We start from the raw sequence: 19,051 nt of genomic DNA on the forward strand, positions 1-19,051 counted from the left end.
GCTGGTTTGAATCGGCTAATGCTGTTAAGAATTATAAAATCTAATGCTGTGATCTATCTCAAAAATATTAATAAATCTTAGATTGCTAACTAAAGCTGTGTAACAAATCATATTCCTGATATTTTGTGTAGTCGGCAGGATATACAAGATTGTATTTGTGACAATCTGGTGTAGTCGGCCATATCCACAAATCTGTATTTGCAACGAGGGCCAAAGCTGCTGTGTGGCTTTGGGGACCTGACATTGTCAAAAACGGCCAGCTGCAAGCTGCTCCCAGCCCAGCCTGGACGGAGGCAGGTCAGTGTCAATAGCAGCACTGAAGCTTAAGGTTGGGATGGGGCAATGAAGACCATATACCTATAGTCAGTGGGGAGAGGCTGGTGACATCCACATTGAGTTGTTTGGCTCTTTTTGCTCTCTGTGCTGGCTGAACAGGGAGGATCATCCTTGCCTTTCCAGTCAGCAACCAATTTCTCTGTGAGGTCTTTCTTCTTCCCTGAGCTCCCTCTCTGCTGCCACAGGAATAATCCCACGAGATGTGTCTGTAACAGGCGAGGTAACACGATAGCAGCACAATCACTGGTTTTCAGTCCCCAAACAAGACATCTCCACCAGAGAGCAATGGTTGCCCTGGATGCAGCCTCCTTAAAAGCTCTGCTACCCTACTTGGAGCAGAGCCAGCATCTCTCCAGATATGGCAACACTGCCTTGCATCTGGGCAAAGAATTATCAGAGACATCTGTTCCTTCCCTGTAGTTTTTCAGACTTGAGTTTTGAGAGAAGTTTGAATTTTTCACTCACTCCTTTCTGTACCCTTGGGGACAGTCCCATAGGTGGGGAGCAGCCGTGGCAGAGTCAGCTCCTGGGTCTAGCAAGGCTGCATACTCTGGCTCCTTTGCCTTGTGCTGGCTGGAAGATGGCTTAGAAACTGGAGAGCAGATAGGATACTGGGTCCATCAGAGAGGATTTCCTAGAAGTGCTCACCCCCTGATATGGCTTGCCAAAATGCTCTTCAAAGGGGCTTGGCTTGAAAATGGCACAGAGCATAGTCCTTGAAGGCATCTTCAGATACCTCCTTCCACACTGCCTTTCCAGAGTCACTGTGTGCTGCTTATACCTTCATACTCTTGGTTCTCCTGAGCTCCTTTTCCTCCAATAGGTGCAATTTCACACCCTGCGCCAGGTTCCCCAGAACAAGCAGAGCTATGTTGTCCCAAGCTCAAAGGGCTGCACATGCTGCTGCCTGACAGACAGAGATGATGGCTGAGCACCTCTAGTTAATGGGCTTATGTGCAAGGTGGGTATAGTAGTGGTAGCCCACACGTGGGTTTTGCAAACGTTCAGCTTTGTTAATCAGCTCTGTCCCCTGTGTGTAGCCAGGTACAGCAGTGGCCAATGGGTTGGGGAAACACAGCCTTGGGGGACATCCCCCCCAAGACCAATGTGAGCTGAGCACACTGCTTTGCAGCCCAACCCACAATACTGCTCCAGCAGGCAGACCCTTTCAAAGTCCATGGACTAAAAAGTCTGTTCCTGGACTTTGTTAATGCAACTCTGCTTCAGAGCTGATCTTGCACAGCAGGCAATTGCATAGTCTGCATTCAACAGCCCTCCTCAGGAGAAGGTGGGAGACCCAGGTGTCCGTAGCTGGACCAGAACACGAAGGACTGGGAGAGGAATCATGACCCAAGAGCGACTGTGGCAGGTCCTAGATCCATTATGGGGAGACCCTCGCACCTTCTCAGCTCTGCTCTGCAGCTCAGCTGCAGCCATTGTGCTACTGAAATGGCTGGAACGTAGGCAGATCCAGCAGAAAATGGAGGAGGCAAGGAGGACACGGGATCTGGCCTTAGAGCGAATGGAGAAGGCAGCTCACAGGTTTAAGCAAGAGGTAATTTGGGGGAAAGTGTGTGGGAGGAAGGGATTGTATTTTGCGTGGCCAAAGAAATGAGGGGGTGCTGCTCAATCTTTGAACGGTTGTTAGGGCATGTGCACTTTTTCACTCATCACCAATTTTTTTGAGGGTCACCACCCTCCGTTGTCACAAAAAAAACCCTCCTGCAAAGACAGCGTAAAGGAAGTATTTCTTAATACAGGCCTGTTGAGGGAATCCTGAGGACGAAAGATGGATTGGAGTTCGGGACCCTCTGAGTCAGATCCCCACCCCAGACCTCCTTATGCCCTTTGGCCCGCATCCATCCCTACTTCCAAGCCTTTCCTCTCCCATCCTCCTTACCTCTGCCCCTCCATAGGGACCTGTCTGCCCTGTCATCCTCAAAGGATGGGGGGGGGCTTCACATCGATGACAAAAAGCCATTTCCTCTTGCCCATGCCCAGGTAAAGAAGCACCTGGATTTTAGGAGGTCAGGTCCTTGCATTTAGGATTTGTCTTAAACCCATAATAAATACCCACTGCTATTCTTTTCTTGGGAGAGAGGTTGCAAACAGCCCACACACTTCTTTTTTTCTCCCCCATGTTAATGATAAATTTTGTAAAACTTTAGCTCGTTGAACTGCTATTCAACACATTGTCTAGGAGCTGAAGGGGGGTGAAGGCCTGCAGGAGAGTAAACAGGGACAGGTCAAATCTCTCTTACAGGTTCACACAACTCTCCAGTCAAGAAGCATTTTCCTGACTGTTTTTGTTCTGTTTTTATGAACTAAGACTCAGCAAATTCCCCATCAGCAAATTCCCCACTCTGGTACACGCAGTGCTATGCAGGAAGCCTGCATTTCTACAGGGAATGTCTATTAAAATTCTCCATTCAAGGTCATTGCTGAGCAGATGTTAGAATTGGGTATTTGCAGCCTAAACACCAGCCTTTTTCTGTCATTTTCTTCCCTCTGCACCCCATTGTTGTGCTGGGTTGATGGTTGGACTTGATCCTAGAGGTCTTCTCCAACCTCAATGATTCTATGATTCTATGATTTCCTACCCTTTTCAGAACCCAGGCACCCAGACTGCACATATCCTCTCACTGACGATGGTGGAGCTAGTGGAGAAGCTGAAGGAGGGGACCCTGTCCCCAGAAAGTGTCCTTTACTCCTACATGGGCAAAGTGAGTGATACCTCCAGCATGGGAGAGATGCTCTGGGACTTGTCTGCAGTGGGGGCTTTCAAATTAAAAAACAGGTTGTTTGCTGAGTGAACCAGCAATGCTGGGGATTGAAATTTGTCAGTACTGTGACATCTGAAGGGTAGCTTATGCGCAAATAAGTAGGACAGAGATCCAGGACAGAAAATTATCCCAGCAAGAAACATTTAAAGTTTATAGGTAAGGTCTGCATAATGAATGCTGGAGGTTTGAGGAGATTGAATTTTCAGCTTGAAAATCAATTTAAATACTGTTCCCTTCCTTACATCCATGCACCTGTCTTGCTGCGCTTATCTGCTCTGGAGAGGCTTTGGAGGTGACTCGGGAGGTGAACTGCGTGGTAGATTTCATTCATGGCTGTGAGGATCAGCTCCAAAAACTGAAGAAGCAGAAGGAAAAGGGGCTGCTCTATGGCATTCCCATCAGCATCAAGGACCACATTAACTGCAAGGTACATCCCTAATTCCCCTGCCTCTTGGCCTGGGGCTGGGAACAGGCCAGGATGTCCCATCCTCAACAGGACTGGCTAAGAGTTCCTCAGGCAAGGATGTTCTGGACAAAATATTGTGGGACCAGCAAACCTGTCTTTCTTCTGATGAAATTTTTTTTCTGCAGAAATTTCTAACCTGCTCTGATCTGGTTTTCCCTGGGGTAGTCAGGTCCTGTTCTGCCTGTGAGAAAAGTTAGGTGGGAACTTTGCCACAGGAGGCATCAGGACTTATGTCTGTTATTGTCACAGCTCCGAACAGCATCTTTCCTGGTACCTAAAGAGCTTTGCTTCCCATCCCCAAGGGCCACATCTCCTCTGGAGGGATGGTGAAGTTTCTGGGCCAAGAGAAGGAAGAAGACAGCGTCATTGTCCAGGTTCTAAAGAGCCAGGGGGCAATCCCCTTTGTGAAAACCAACATCCCACAGACGATGATAAAGTAATCACGTTTGCCTTCATGAAAACACTATGACATGTGACTCTTGCTATCTGAGAGAGGGTGGGCCTGCATGTACAAGTTTCCACCCTTGTCCAAGTTAATCATGCACGTTGAGTTAATTGCCTCCTTGTTTCAATCTGAAATTGTTATTTCCCTCATATTTGATGCCTCTTTCTCATTAAATTCAGCTCCCCCAACAAATCTACTACATGCTGATTCTACCTGCTGGGATTGATTCCACACTCATCCCTGCATGGATGCTCTGTGCCCTGTAGTGATGGTTTGCAGAGACAGAATTACCTCACTCACCTGCTGATTTTCTTCTCCCCAGCTATGACTGCAGCAACCTCATCTTTGGCCAGACTCTGAACCCTCTCAACCACCAGAAGAGCCCCGGGGGCTCCTCGGGAGGGGAAGGAGCTCTGATCGCAGGGGGAGGCTCCATCCTGGGCATTGGGTCAGACGTAGCTGGCAGCATCCGCCTGCCGTCCAGCTTCTGTGGGCTGTGCGGGCTCAAACCCACAGGCAACAGGATCAGGTACATCCCAACATCCTCTTCTTCCATCCACCATGGAGACTGCAAAGTGTCTCCCACAGTGCATCAAACTTCACACTAGCGTCCATGGTTTCCTGCAGGTTTAAGTTAGCACCCTAACTTGCCAGTTTCCTTGTGTCAGCTAGTGCTAAGGGCTCTATTAACAACACAGGATGACCTCCATCTGTTAACACAGCAAAGACTTATTAAATTTTTAATATCCCTGGCCAAGATGCTAAAAGCAAATACAACAGGGCCATCTCCTTTTCAGATGCTTTCCAGCCCTTGCTTTGCTTGTAGGAGTTTTCTGTTTATCAGAAGTGGTTTGCTTACAGATGAGGAATTAGATGCACCAGGGAAAGGAGATGATAAAAGCTGGCTCTAGCACCTAGCAGCTTAGAGACCATGGAAGTCTTCCTAGCCTAGAAAGTGTCAAGTTTTTGCAGGACCTTTTGCCCTCCTAGATGTTGGCTGGGGGCAAATGGGGAGTCTGCAACTCGGCATGGTGACCTGCCTTACAGCAAGAGCTGCTGCTAATCTGCTTCTCCCATTATGTCCCTAGCAAACTGGGTGTGGTTTCTTCTATCATAGGAATGAAATCAGGTAAGTCCATCCAGATTACACGTTACTACTGTCAAACCTTTGCTTCTAATATCTCCTCCTTCTGCCGAAATGCCAGTAAATGTGCTTGCTCACTTATGTGTCTCATGGCCAGTCAAAACCAGTGATCCAGGGCCTGCTTTGTGCTATTACATTTTGCAACATTTCTTCTGTTCTGGATGGCTGTAGGTGTTAGCTGAATCCGAGCAGAATTGAAGAAATGCTTGTTTAGGCAATGAAATGCATAGCAGTGAGAGATGCGAGATGTGCATCCCAAAGGCCTGGGATATTTCACTGGAGATGCTTCCACAAACTCTGCTAGCTTCAGCTGCTGCCAGGCAGTACTGCTGTTGGCAGGAAGGCTGCAGTCCTCCCTCCCCTCGAGTGGGCCTTGTGCCTGCAGAAGCCTGGCCCAGAAGGTCAGCCTCAGTAGGTTGCCTCTGCTCTGAGACTTAACAGATTGTCCCTGCGTACCTCCATGCACCTTACACTCGTTCCCCATTCCTCTTCCCTGGCCTGACTGAAACTCTTCCATGCTGGGCCCCTACCAGTAACTATGAGACAGCACCAGCCCATGTGCCTGCAGTGGTAGGACTTTGTGCTTGCAGTGACAGGGACGCTGGGGCCGATGGCGAGAGATGTGGACAGCCTGGCCCTCTGCATGAAGGCGCTGCTCTGTGAGGAGATGTTCCAGCTGGACCCCACCGTGCCACCCATCCCCTTTGATGAGGAGGTGAGGCTCAGAGGCAATCCCATGTCTCCATTTGCCCAGCAACAAAGTGAGATCTTGGGAGATTCCTACCTGGTTTCGTGTCTCAGGATAGTGAAGGACCCAGGGAAGCAAATGCCTGTCTGAAGAGAGGACACTCTAAATGAGCAGCCACAAGAAGCAGCCACACAGCAGGGTTGGCAGGCCCCTGTTGGCTTGCCTTAATGAGACCCGCTAGATTCCGTTCCTGGCAATGTCCAGAACAAGCTTGTTGTCTCCATCCTGGCCCGCTCCCTAAAGGAGCTGATTTTTACTGATCGGAGGAACTCATCCCTTGCACCTTTAATTAGAGAGCCTGATTTACCAGTCACTGACCTAAGAAATCATTGCCTTTTGCCATTAGCTCTCTACTTCTACCATCTGATCGTGTCTTTCTGGCTCAGGTCCTAGGATCCTAGGATCTTTCCATTGTCCCTGACACCCAGACAATACAGACTATTACTTAGACAGCATTACAGACACTTACCCTAGAGGAACAGGCCCCTGAACTCTGTCCATAGCCAGGCATCCCAGGCATGTGGTCAGTACAGGTGCTATCACACCTGCTATCTCAAAGCTGAGACATGTTCACATGGCAGGAGGCGGCGTCAGAAAGACCATACCAAGGACAACTGCTGCAGACCTATATTCTGGACAGCACTGCTTTCCACCAACCTTATTGCTGCCATCATTCCTCCAACCGAGGAGACCTCAGTTGCTTCTTCCCTGAGCCCCAGGAATGGTCTGATCTTGTATGTCTCATATGTGCAGGTGATGGTTCCTCTTTTCACAGGTTTACACCAGTTCAAAGCCACTTCGGATTGGGTATTATGAAGGAGATGGCTACTTCCAGCCCTCACCCAGCATGAAACGGGCCATCCAGCAGACAAGAAAGCTCCTGCAGGATGCAGGACACACGGTGGGTTTTCATGCCTGTGATTGCCTGGAGCTGTTATCCTGCTCCTTACAGAGTTTGAACAAGTAATTTCCCATCTTTGTTTTTCCTGCCCATAAAACAGGGACCATCCCTCCCTGCTGCAAAGGTCACAAAGCAGAAGGAATACAAATGCAACAGCTTGTTTCCCAAACTGAAGCAATCTTGCTTATATTCCTAGCCTAGCAGACAGGAGAATCACCTTCAGATACCTTCAAGTCACCCCTTTCCTAAAGCACTGTTTTTTCCATCATGTTTGGTATTCCCATGAATATCAAACTCACAACAGTTTCCACAATCGCTCAGCTGTTAAACACAGTTTACAGATTTCTTGGTGGGTAAGCGGGAAGGGCCTTGGAGCAGCTGACCAGGCACCTCTTCTAGCCTAAACTACTCTGTGGTTCCACCAATGGCGATTTCTATATGGGAGCTGTTCCAATGATGCAATTTAATTAAAATACTTGGAAGAAGCCTCTAAAAATTCTTCTCTAACGTGTGGAGAAGTGGAGCTTGTGCCAGACCACAATATGTGTTAATGCCCTGGAGATGGGCAGGGAGGTTAACAGAGGGCTCTATGAATCATTCTTCTTTGGCTCTTGAACGGGGATGGTTTTCTTGCAGCTTGTTCCCTTTGCACCACCCAAGATTGACTACATGGTAGATGAGCTGTTCACCAGAGGGATTTTCTCAGATGGTGCTGCTCACCTTGTGGACTGCTTGTGAGTAAAACCCCTATTTCAGTGTGGGCCATGACACTTGGCAGTGGTTGCATCCAGAGTATTTATATTCTTGTGGGTGCAAACTGAATAACAAGCAGCAGAAGAACAATTTCTGGAAGGATAAATTTAGCACAAGCAGCAGCTAGTTCACAAGAGCAGTTCACGCACATGGATAACACCGTACGGGAATAAGATACCATGTGTCAACAGTGCTGTGGCAACTGGTTTTTATGTGTGTGATTAGTCCATGGCACACGGGAAATACCACACATTATAGAACTTCCTACAGAGGTGTGCTGGATTAGCCCTGGCTAGTGGTCAAACACCCCACCAGCCACTTGCTTACTTCAAGGTGAAACATGCCCAGGGTTGTATGTGACCCCACCACTGCAAAGCATTCCAAAGGCTGTATGGCACTGACAACACAGGCAAAGTACCTATTTCTCTATAACTTTTGCAGCGAGCATTTACACCTGAGCATCTAAACCCTACATGAACATATCTCATTCAAGTGTTTTGGATTGAAACAGGCAGATTTTGTCTCAAGCAACTCTGCTCTAAGACAAACCCTGCTTCGGAAACAGTGCTGCTGTGCTGTAGCTCTGGCACAGATGGCTTGTCCTGACTTCTCCCTCACTCTCTGCCCTTCCAGCAAAGGAGACATCGTGGATCCCAACCTGAAATCCCAGTTCAATACTTACAGGCTTCCTGCTCTGGTGAAAAGGATCTTGGCTATCATTTTGAAGCCCATAGTAAGTGTGTGGACATGTCTCACCTGTGTTGTAGGAAATCTGCAAGGTGGGGAAGTTTCCCTGTGCAGGGAAGTAGGCTGTTCCCTTCTGCGAGTGCTTTGCTGCTTCATGTTCAGTGCCTGATGGGCTTCATAGTGAAACGCACTTAAATACACTCAGTCTCTAAACCCAGGCTGAATTTACCAAGTTTTTGGCTCACAAGTCAAGGCTCCCACAGCTTTTTGAGGGAGTTTTACATGGGGAGGTCAAAATATGATCTGCTCTCAGGAACCCATGAGCCATACACCATCCAGCAGTGGGATCCAAGAGAATGCATATCACTAGCAAGGATCTAAACAGCATCATCACATCCAGAGGATGCTCTCCAGGGCTAGAACTGTGGTCTAGAACATTATTGGCATGGGTTGTTGTGATTAAATGTATAAATTAATGTGGGAGTAAAACCACTTCACTGGAAACCATACCTGTTCTTCAGAGCCACTTCTGCTACGACAAGAAGTGTGCCCAAAATGCAATCACATGGTAGCCAGCTATTTCAGATGCATTGTTGTTGACTAATTCCAAGTTCTTTTCTTCCCTCCACAAGTACCCACGAATTGCTCGGGATCTCAGCGCTCTCTGTGGAGTGGGGTAAGACACACTGAAGTAGCTCTAGAGAAAGGGGGTGTACATGGATGTGTCCACCAGTTCATGCAGGTAGATGCCAGCTCTCTGTGCCAATGCCCTGTCATGCAGCTGTGCAGCACAGGCTGAGCCAGATGAATATGTGCTGCCTCAGCACCACCTGGGCTTAGCACAGTGTTATCCAGGGCTGTGCAGCCAGAGATTATATTAAGAGCTCAAGGATCCTCATCGTGGCAGGGCTAGGATGTCTCTATGGAGATCAACAGAGAGAGTTACAGCTACTTTCCCCATCAGGTGGATTCTGGTACCCAGAACATCATGTGTCAAGTTAATGCAGAGGTCTCTGCATGTGGGTGCAGTGTGGTATGTGAGGTACCTGCCCCTCCAAGAGAGACAGAGACACACCAAACTGGGATCAAGTGAATTTGGAAGACTGACATGATCTTTGTCTGGGTGCCAGAGCACCTAGTTGTGGTGGCATGCTTTTATTGTAAGCACTTTTGATGTACCTGTAAGCACATGTGAACCCAGTGGAATCAGCTGGTGATACTATAGCTTGTTCCCAGAAGGGTCATGCGGTTTACATACCAATGGGCTGTCTGTGCATTTTGTTAATTGTCTTCTGTTGCCACAGTCCTAAAGCTGATTAATTCTGCTACCTTTCCAGGTCTGCCAAAAACCTCTGGGATCAGCATGGAGCAGTGGTGGTAATGTGATTATTTTTTTTTTACCCACTCCTTACTAAAGGTAGTGAAATATAGTGAGAGATCCCTAGATTTCCTAAGCAATTGCTTTGAACTCTGTGATGGATTCAGGGTTGGAAAAAGATCATGTGGAAATAAAGGACCTAGGCTTTTCTTTGAAAGTCAAGCTTTACAAGAATTGATAAGAGATTGAGGCAATCAATGTTCATGTGGAGGTCTCTACTTACTGGAGGATAGGGAAGAAACATTATCCTTTGCCCTGCATTTTCCAAGCAGAAGTAGCCTAAGAACAGCCACTAAAGATGAGGCTTCATTTTTTCTTCTTTCTGTCTCTTGGTGCAAATCCTTCATTTCAGACATTAGGTGCTATTGTCATAAGCTAAGACCATGTTTGAACTATCAAGCAGAGACCTTGGGAGTCAGAAATTGTGGTTGTGAACCCTTTGGCTTAGGTGGATTTCATATGAACTCATTTGCAATCAGGAACATAGGATAGGAAGCATTCTCCTGGACAACTGAGTCCAGTGCTACCCACAAACTGATCAGGTTCCTCTTTAAAACCAGTTGAGTTTTATGCTTGCATTTGTTTTTACTGCCTGGCTCCTCTCCTCCCTGCTCTGATGGTTGGAAACTTTTGTATTTCCCATGCTGTTTATTCATTTCCAGTTTTTTCTCATTTTATTCCTGTCCTTGAGCTTAAACAGCACCTCCCCTCTCCAGCATTTTGCACTGCCTCCCTCGTCCTTGATCTATTTATAGAGAGAAATTGTATCCCTTTTCAGCTGGTGTTTTGCAAGGCTAAAGAAGCTGAGCTGTTTTGGTGTCCTCCCACAAGGCAGAACCTGTGTTCCCTGGGACACCCTTGCAACCCTCCCCAAGAAGAAACATGCCCCCAGCCTGCACCATGCAGCTTCCATCAGTGCCAGCCACTCGATGGACATGCACACTCACTTGCAGCAGGTCTGTCAGATTACAGGGCAGAGGAAAAACTCCTACAAACCTGCCTGGTCACTGGGCTGATGGGCATGTTTGGAAGGAAATGGGTTTGGGGTTTTTTTCTGGTGAAAACAGATTCCTCTTCTCTCCCACCCCCACCCAAAAAAACAAAAAGCCAACTAAAATGAAAACTCTTAGAAAAATTTGTTGGCCTCAGAGATAGTTTGAATTGTTTTCCTTCAGTGAAACCATACTCACATTTTTTCATCTACTTCAAACAAGAGCTGATTCAAAATTTTGGCTAGCAACCAGCTTTTCTCTCAGAAAAAACAATCAGGTTAGCTAGACTGAGTGTATTTCCTGGAAACCCATCTCATTTGTTGAACTTTCAGCAGGAAGGTTCTCAGACTGCAGATGAAAACTGAGGTCAGGCTGAAAAATAACCTCATGGCTGGAGCTTTCATGAGAGATGTGGAAGACTGTTGTACAGAAAATTTGGAGTGAGAGAGCTGTGCAGAACAAGGGCTGGACCATGGGACAAATTCGTCCCGGTAACCAGAATATGGCTGCAGAAGCAGCTATACTGTGGTCCACACATGCCTATTTACTAAGACAAAGTGAAACAGCATTTTGAGTAAGATTAATTCATTGTCTGATGTTCAGAAAAGCTACAGTAAACCAGACTACAAACCTAGACTTCTCTTGGATCTACAGCACAAGCCTGAAGCTGTGCCTCCTGCACTGTGCGGGGAAGACTTTGGGCTTGCCTAGATGTTTCTTGCTGCTTCTTTTTCTTACCTGTATCCTGATGCAGAGTGAAAGAAGGTTTTGTGAAAATATTTTGAATTTGTGTCTTTTAGATTCTTCTACTGAAATAACCAAAGTTTTTAGGAAATTTTACTTTTTAGTCAGCTAGATGTAATTCTTCAAACTACTGTTGATTTCCATTCAATAAAATACAAAGACAAAACTGTTCACGGGAAGGATTGGGTTAATACTCAAAGAAATCAACTCTGAAATGCGCACACAGCACTAATGTCTAGGTCTGGGCAGCTCATGGTATTCTGACAGGAAACCTAAGGGTAGAAGAACAAAATCTATTGGCTCTTTCAAAGCACAGCTCAGATTTTATTTGAATTTTCAGTTGTATCCAGGAAGGTTTTTTCCCTCCTTTTCCTATGCTGTAGGCATTGATCCACCACTGCTGTCCAACAGACAATTTTTATCACCTCCTCTGTCTTTCCTTCTAGGATTACCGCACTGAATTCATTGCTAAATGGAGGAAGCTAAGGCTGGATGTCATTCTTTGTCCTGCGCTGGGGCCAGCCTTTAACCATGGCTATGCTGGGAAGCTATTTGGTAATCTCCATTGAGGTGTCTCTGGGTATATCCATGGTGGTGCTTGTGGGCAGAGCTGGAGCAAGATATTTTGGTCCCTTGGACATTCCCCAAAGCATGTGTGGTGCTTGGTCTTCCCTCTGGGGTAGAAAGCAAAGGAGAGGTCTCCTCCCAGTGGGTCTCCTCATGCCCACACCTCATCTGGGCTGCAGGCGTTTGTATTATTATGGGGCAGCAATTAGTGGCAGATCTGTCCCAGTCATTCATGGGTGCGTTTCCCCTGCATTTTCTGTCCTGCAGAAAGCCCAGGAGCTACTCTTGCAGCAGAGAGTGGCTGTGAGGATAGTTGTTGGGGGGGTGGGGTGGAAGGGCTGGACCTTAGTACAAGGCCAGGCTCTTCTGAATGTGGCCATCTTACATTTCCCAAGGCTTTAGAAATAGCAGAAAGGCTCATTGCCTGTACCTTGCAGAAAAAGGCAAAGTTTTATAGCTTCCAGCAAACGGTCAGGGTCCTCTATCTCTCTAGCAATGGCCCTTTGGGATCCAAAATCCCCAAGATGGTGTTACATAACTGGACACCTGGATTATCTTGAAAAGATAGCTGGGATTTTTCCTTAGAGTATGGGAGACATATATGCAGACTCTGAATCAGATCAAATACTCATACCTGTCTCTCCCAGAGCAGATCTAACCTCGACCCAACTGACAGGTGAAAGCGTAGGTCTCTCTCTAGTCTCAGCAGCAATGTGGCCCTCAAACCTCTCCATCAAAAGTGCTTTTGAAATCAGCCTGTTTTCATGGTCTCTTCAGGTCCAGCAACTCCAGTTTACAATTCCTGCAACCCAAAAGTCATCCAAAAAGCTGTCATCCAAAAGTCATTACTGGCCCAGCATACTAAATTTTGCCATTTTGCATGTTCTTTGTAATCTTTTCCAGCTGCAACCTCCTACACCAATTTATACAATGTCTTAAACTTCCCTGCTGGGGTGGTGCCGGTCAGCACGGTCACAAGAGCTGACGAAGAAGAACTGAAGCATTACCGAGGGCACTACGGAGACCCTTGGGATAAGAGGCTGAAAGAGGTCAGTGGGGAAAGAGCTTAAGTCTTAGCAGAAGGTTATGACTGGCACAGTGACACCTCTGGCACAATGTCCCAAGGCTTGTCTACATCTCCTGATGAGAGTGGGAGCTTGTTTAGTAATTCAGTCTGCATACACCATATTACTATACCGCATGTGGTGCAGCTAGGCTGGTGTAGGTCAGCCTGACAACTGTGCCTTTGCATGTCTTTGTCTTCTCTTCCTGTAGTGTCAAAAGACAGAGTTCCCTGTTGTGCCTCTCCAGGTGCTCTGGTGCTCTGACTCAGCACCATGCTTAATTTTTGCAGGCTGTGGAAGGAGCTGTGGGGCTGCCGGTAGCTGTGCAATGCGTGGCTCTGCCATGGCAGGAGGAGCTGTGCCTTCGCTTCATGAAGGAGGTGGAGATACTTGCCCACGGCACAAAAAGAAATGTGTGATTTCTAGGAATCTGCCTTCACTGTGATGACTTTTCGTTCCCTGTCCTTCACTCCAGCCACCTTCTACCTGATGCACAAAGCAAAGTAGATAGCATCCTGCAGACTCTGAACCACTGTTTCAATAAAATGGCAGTAAAAGCTGTTTAAAAATAGTCTGCAAAAATCTCATCTCTGTCCAAATTGTCCTTCTTTGTTCGTGTTAAATTGAGTCAAAAAAACAAACTAAAGGAATGAGAGTTAATGCTGGACCAAAGGAGTCCAATAACTATAGTGTAATGATCTCTGTTCCATGATATGAGATCAAAGAGCTATTTACCCTAATATTTTACTTCCAACACTGGGCAGAAGCAGATGTTCGTGGAAGAGTATGACTTGGTAAGTGCAGGATTCCCTCTTTGGCTAAGAAAATTTTTGGCAAAGGCTTGCAGTCAGCCCCATCATTTTTAAGAGCTGCCAAGAAAGCTCTCCTTCATGAACTTCTTGAGCCCCTTCCCGACTCATTTACTCTCTTGATCTCCACACTGCCTGGTGGAAGTGGGCTCTGCAGTTTAACTGTGCAGTGAGTAGCGGAAAGCTCAGTTTTCTTCATTTAAGCATAAGTTGTGAGAAATGGTCTGTGTGACTGGTCTGTCTCCACTTCTGTTTCTCATTTTTTCTTCTCGTTAAGCAATGGGAAAAGAAGGTTGGGGATTTTTTTTTTATTGCCTATAAGCAGTTGCCCATGAAGGAAAACTGAGTTTATGCATTTCTGTGGCTATGTTTAGATCATTTGCACTGTTTGGTGCTTCCAACCTCACTGTGACAATTGTGCATTTTTTCTCAACCCATCCTCTCCTCTCAAGGTGGAGGAAGAGGCTGGAAGGGAAGGTGGGCGTGATGGAGGAGACCAAAATGCTTTGAATAGGCAAGTGTGCTTCGAAACAAGGCATCAATGTTAGCAATGATCCGTGCCTTCTCCAAGCCTGCATATCTCTCCAGGCACCAGGGCTGGAGGCAGTATTTCCCCAACAGGAGAAGAGAGCCACAGGACCAAGGGGTGACACCGCTTTTGTTATTTATCTGCCTCCCTGGGGCTGCGCAGGGATGCCACAGTCATCCAGCAGCCTTGCATGCTCACAAGCAGGCCTGAGTCATGCAGTGAGTCCTGACTCCTCAGCCTGACTCACCATCCTCTCTTCAGAACAGAGCAGGGAGGTCCACAGCGCAGCCCTGCTCCCAGAAGATGCCCTCCCTCTGCAGGACTGCTGCTGGGCAGCACCAGCCACAGAGCTCCTGCCTGATGGGAGTCTGCCAAATGATCATGACTATCAGGCCAGGAGCAAATGATTTTTAGCTGTCCTCTCACAGGGAAGATGGGTGCTCACCATTAAACAGGTAACCTGCCCAGGTAGCTTTCCTGGATAGATCTGAGCACACACAGACTTGTTTTACAAGGAAGGGACCATGTCTTTTGCTCATGTATCCCTCCATATCTTTGCAAGGCTGAGTGAGGTGAAAGGCTCCTATTTCTAAAAGGAATTCCCCCATGCATACTTGTGCTCTGCATTCCAGCTGCTCTTTGTGGGTGGCTCTGGAAGAGATTTACTGTTCCTCCTGCTCTCCCTTCTCCTGCCTCCAGCCAGCCATTATCTCCCAGGACCCAGCACCCAAAGGGAAGTTCTCACTGTAATCTAGCAGATATTGAAGCAGAGTGCATGGGTGCTCTCAGCCCTGGTCCGTAGCTCTGGCAAAGGTCTCCTGGCATTGAAGAGCATGAGGTGGATACATGTTTAGAAGAAGATGGACAAGGCATGGGTGAAACATGATACAGGTTTGGACCAGATGTAGGGGTCTGTTCAGGAATTTAAAGAGCAGGTAAGTGCCTCAGCTTGGCAGAGAGCAAAGCACCTTCTTGAGTAAAACTCAGGGTCCTTCTCAAGACAGGTTCTCCATGATGTCAGTTTGCATTGCTGCATAAATATGGGGCGAAAGTGGAGAGGGTGATGCTGAGAGCAGTCTGGTGAGCTCAGGGCCTGAAACTCAAAGAGGAAAAGCCCTTTAGTGGGCATAACTTTAGGTTTGCAGGAGAATTCTTCCTCCAGATGTCTTCCAGGCTGGAGAGGTAATGTCAGACCCTTCCCACACCCACCAGAACAGCCCCGCTGTGTTTCAAACCCTTCCATGGCCCCTTCACCATAAGCCGTTGGCTCAGGCTGTGCTGCCCTTGCAGACCTGTATTGCATGTCTTCAGACAGCTTGTCCAGCTGCCTGGTGCTGACCAAAATACAGGCTTTGGTCTATCTCAGAGAATTATGTAGAAGTGCTGCTTAGGACAAAAGGGATTTGTTTTTACTGATATTCTACAATATCCAGGCTGTGGTCTTTGCTTTGATCATTTTTTCCTTCTTCCTCCTTACTTTAATAAGAATTTAAATGTGCTCTCCTCAACCCACATTTCATTCTGTGGCCGGATAAGTAACTGAGCAAGGTTGAGAGATTGAGTCATCAGACAATCCAGCTTTTATATTTGACCTGACTTTATTTTGCAGCATTTTTTTTCCTTTAGTTTGCAGGTTAGAGTTTTTGTAGCCACAACATCAGGAGCAAATAAATCTCTCTAGAATAACTGATGTCAGCAGAACATGAGTTGTCAGGACAGTATCTGACGCAAACAGAGCTTTCTGGTGTAAACAGAAAGTGGCAGAGAGCATTAGAGACATCAGCTTCCCCAGGATCCCAGACATTAATTTCAAACAAGTTTCAAGGGAAGAGGTAGTTGAAGTTTCTAGCTTAAAAACAAATGTTGAAATTAGTTGAAATGAACCATCTTGACATAACAAGGCTCATCCTTGAAACACAAAAATGCAAGAATAAGGGCTGCTACATCTTTCACTCTGAAACAGCTGTAAGCTGCGCAGATCCTCATCTCTCCAAACACAGTCTCATTCTGCTCTTTTCTTTTTTTCTTTTTTCTTTCTTCTTTTTTTCTTCCCCTGTTACTGTTCTACTTTGCACTCAAATCACCTGGCTTCCCCCCTGCCCTGCTTGCCCGTGGTAGGACCAGTGAAAACCCCAACTTCCTACTGTAAGCTTTGTGCCCAGCCATGTTGCAGCTGGGAACATCCCAGTGCTTCACCATCAGGGTGCTAAAGTGACTCAGTGGGGACAGACCTGTGCAAGATACCAGGCATGATGGAAGAAGTAGGAATGTTCCTGGGCTTCCTGTAAGAACTAACAGCTCTCTGCAGCATCTTTGGTGTCTCTACCTTGCTGGAGAAGTTGTAAGTAGAATCCATACAACCCGTCTGGCTATGGAAAAGCCCAAGGGAAATAGTGCAATACCCACAAAAGTGGGAAAGATGTAGGCATGGTCAGGAGAAAAAGCTGCCCTTGCTGTTGGAGGTATGAGGGTTGGTATGGGAGGTTTCTCTCCCCAGCCTGGTGCAGTTTATTCAGGGAGGGTCAACAGGGTCCTGGCTGAGCAATGTAAGAAAGGTTTGATAGAAACAGACCCTCACCTCTCAACTGATGTTCTTGGTTTTTGGTAAAGTGCAGATTAAGTACTGGTAAGTTTCTTACCAGCTGTTATGTTCTGTGAGTGTTGGTGGAGTTGGACTGGAATTGAGGAAAATCTTGTGCTTCCAATAGATACTCCAGGCTGAAATGAGTCAGAAACTGGACAGTTCCCAGAAAACATTTATTCAGCCCTCTGAGCCAACTGGAATAACTTCTCCAGAGGGGACCAGCCCGTTTCACTCTGATTTCAGTATTTTGTGAAATGCCTTTAAAATTCTTTTAGAGCAGCACAGATAATGTACCTCGTTTTGTAAATTGTTTTGAAAAAGTGCATCAGTGTGTTTGGCTCCAAAAAGATTAATATGAGATACAACTGTCAGGATTTATTCTTTGTCATTTTAATCAAAATGGAGTCAAAGCTTACTTTAAAATAATTATTACGAATTTAGAGGGTAGACAGTTTAGTTATAGAAAATTTCTGTCAAAACCCAGCCTGCTTGAGAGCTGAAGGTGATGGATGGAGTGTGATGACAGTAAGTCAATGCAGTTTTGCTTCTGCAAGCAAAGATGGTGCAGCCCTTGCTGGGGACAAGAGAGGACTGTCTGAGTTGGTCTAACTGCCTTTTTCTGTGATGGTCCAAGGTGAAGGAGGTGTCGTGGATGCCACAGTGAAATCCCAGACCAGCTGCTTCAGTCTGAATCTTCTTGTGAAAAGGGTCTTGGCTTTCATCTTAACTCCAATGCTGAGTTCTTTAATTTCATATGGCTCTTGGAGTGCCTCAGCAGGTCTACTCGGAGGGTGCAAAATAGGCTTGGATTTTGAAACTATCCCAGTCCTGAGGGTGGATTCAACCTTCACTCCCTCCAGTCACTCCCTGCTGCCTGTGTCCCTGCTGCAGGCTGTGGTAGGAGCTGCGGGGCTGCCTGTGGCCTTGCGGTGGCAGGAGTAGCCATGCCTCCGGTTCATGAAAGAGGTGGAAACACTCACACATTGATAGGAAAAGAGGTTTCTTCAGCAGCATCCGGCCAGCTGGAAATGTTGTGCCTGCTGGTAAACCTGCCCTTTGAAATGCCAAGTCTGTCAAGACACAGCTGCCTCTGTCTCCATTAAACATTTGCCGAGTGTCTAAAGGGCAGGACTGGAGCACAGGTCCCAGTGCACAAGCGGATGTGGGAACACTTGCCAGCATGGGTAGAAAAAAATCCCACATCTGCTCAGCACATCATAGAAGTTATGCTGCTGTCACATAAGCAAAGAGCCCACCTCTGCCTCTGGAAGAATCTCTGGATTCCTGGAGACTGGGGAAGGGTTGGGAATTGCTGCGTGCTGACCCTGTTCACATGTGCCTTCCAGAGGCACCTGCTGCAGCCAGCACCATGGGGCAGGTGCAGGAGGTGGATGGGCTGCAGTCATGTCCCCATGCCACTGCTCTCATAAAACCAGCAGTGCTTTAGCTGAGACGGCATCCTCTGAGCAAAGGTGTCACTGAAAGGGAACACAGTAAAAGGTCAGTTTAATTTGTTACTACATAGTTAATTGCTGTCAGCTCCAGACTGTTTGTTAGAGAATACCAATTTGGTTGAGTCCTTCATAAATTTCCCCAGTTAAGAACAAAGAGAAGAGCATTCCCTACTGACACAAACTGTTATAGACAATGGTGAATTCTTATGACCACTAAGAATGGACATGATATATGGATGAAAAATGAAGCATTATAGGACTACCTAGCCCTGATGGGAGAAGGCTCTTCACCTTCCTTTCCATATCCAGTTCCACACTCTGTTGGTACAGGCACAGGTTCTAGGCCTCTGGCCATCAAGTGCAACCTTGCAAAGTTTTGTAATGCACAATCTAGCTGCCCAAAAACCTTTTTCAAGATGGAACCTGTAGGAGGACCCACCATCCAAAACCAGCAGAGATCACAGACAGACCATGGCTTTTGTTTTGGGGCTGATGTTAGCTGGATTATTGCCTTCAGCTCAGTGCATAGTTCTTGTGAGCTTGTAGTGAAAGGCATCTGTGCTGGAAAAACCTCAGACTCCAGCTGTCCCAATGTCTGTTGGGAATAGTTTTCCTCTGGCCTGCAGCCCTGTGGGATCTTCTACTCCTAAGGCAATACCAACATGTT

The 19,051-nt window shown here is 46.9% G+C and overlaps 1 protein-coding gene across 1 annotated transcript; it reads left to right on the plus strand.

The window, feature by feature from the left end:
• Positions 1-84: 84 nt before the first annotated feature.
• On the plus strand, positions 85-13,595 carry LOC142059196 (vitamin D3 hydroxylase-associated protein). The gene is made up of 15 exons (XM_075097709.1): positions 85-1,891; positions 2,946-3,059; positions 3,403-3,546; positions 3,888-4,021; positions 4,353-4,559; positions 5,119-5,159; positions 5,765-5,889; positions 6,698-6,823; positions 7,460-7,557; positions 8,210-8,309; positions 8,896-8,939; positions 9,601-9,640; positions 11,824-11,932; positions 12,848-12,993; positions 13,299-13,595. Exons 1-15 carry the CDS (start codon positions 1,682-1,684, stop codon positions 13,425-13,427), a joined length of 1,767 nt encoding a protein of 588 aa, XP_074953810.1. The 5' UTR covers positions 85-1,681; the 3' UTR covers positions 13,428-13,595.
• The last annotated feature ends 5,456 nt before the right edge of the window (positions 13,596-19,051 follow it).

The sequence above is a fragment of the Phalacrocorax aristotelis genome, chromosome 6 (assembly GCF_949628215.1).
Source record: "Phalacrocorax aristotelis chromosome 6, bGulAri2.1, whole genome shotgun sequence".
Lineage (NCBI taxonomy): Eukaryota > Metazoa > Chordata > Aves > Suliformes > Phalacrocoracidae > Phalacrocorax > Phalacrocorax aristotelis.

What these genes read in the sequence shown, in the direction of transcription:
- LOC142059196 (XM_075097709.1), top strand. Translation starts at nt 1,682, where the DNA reads ATGACCCAAGAGCGACTGTGGCAGGTCCTAGATCCATTATGGGGAGAC. An exon ending in TATCATAGGAATGAAATCAG is followed by an intron (nt 5,160 to 5,764) that starts GTAAGTCCATCC and finishes TTGTGCTTGCAG; the next exon opens with TGACAGGGACGCTGGGGCCG. An exon ending in CTATCATTTTGAAGCCCATA is followed by an intron (nt 8,310 to 8,895) that starts GTAAGTGTGTGG and finishes TCCCTCCACAAG; the next exon opens with TACCCACGAATTGCTCGGGA.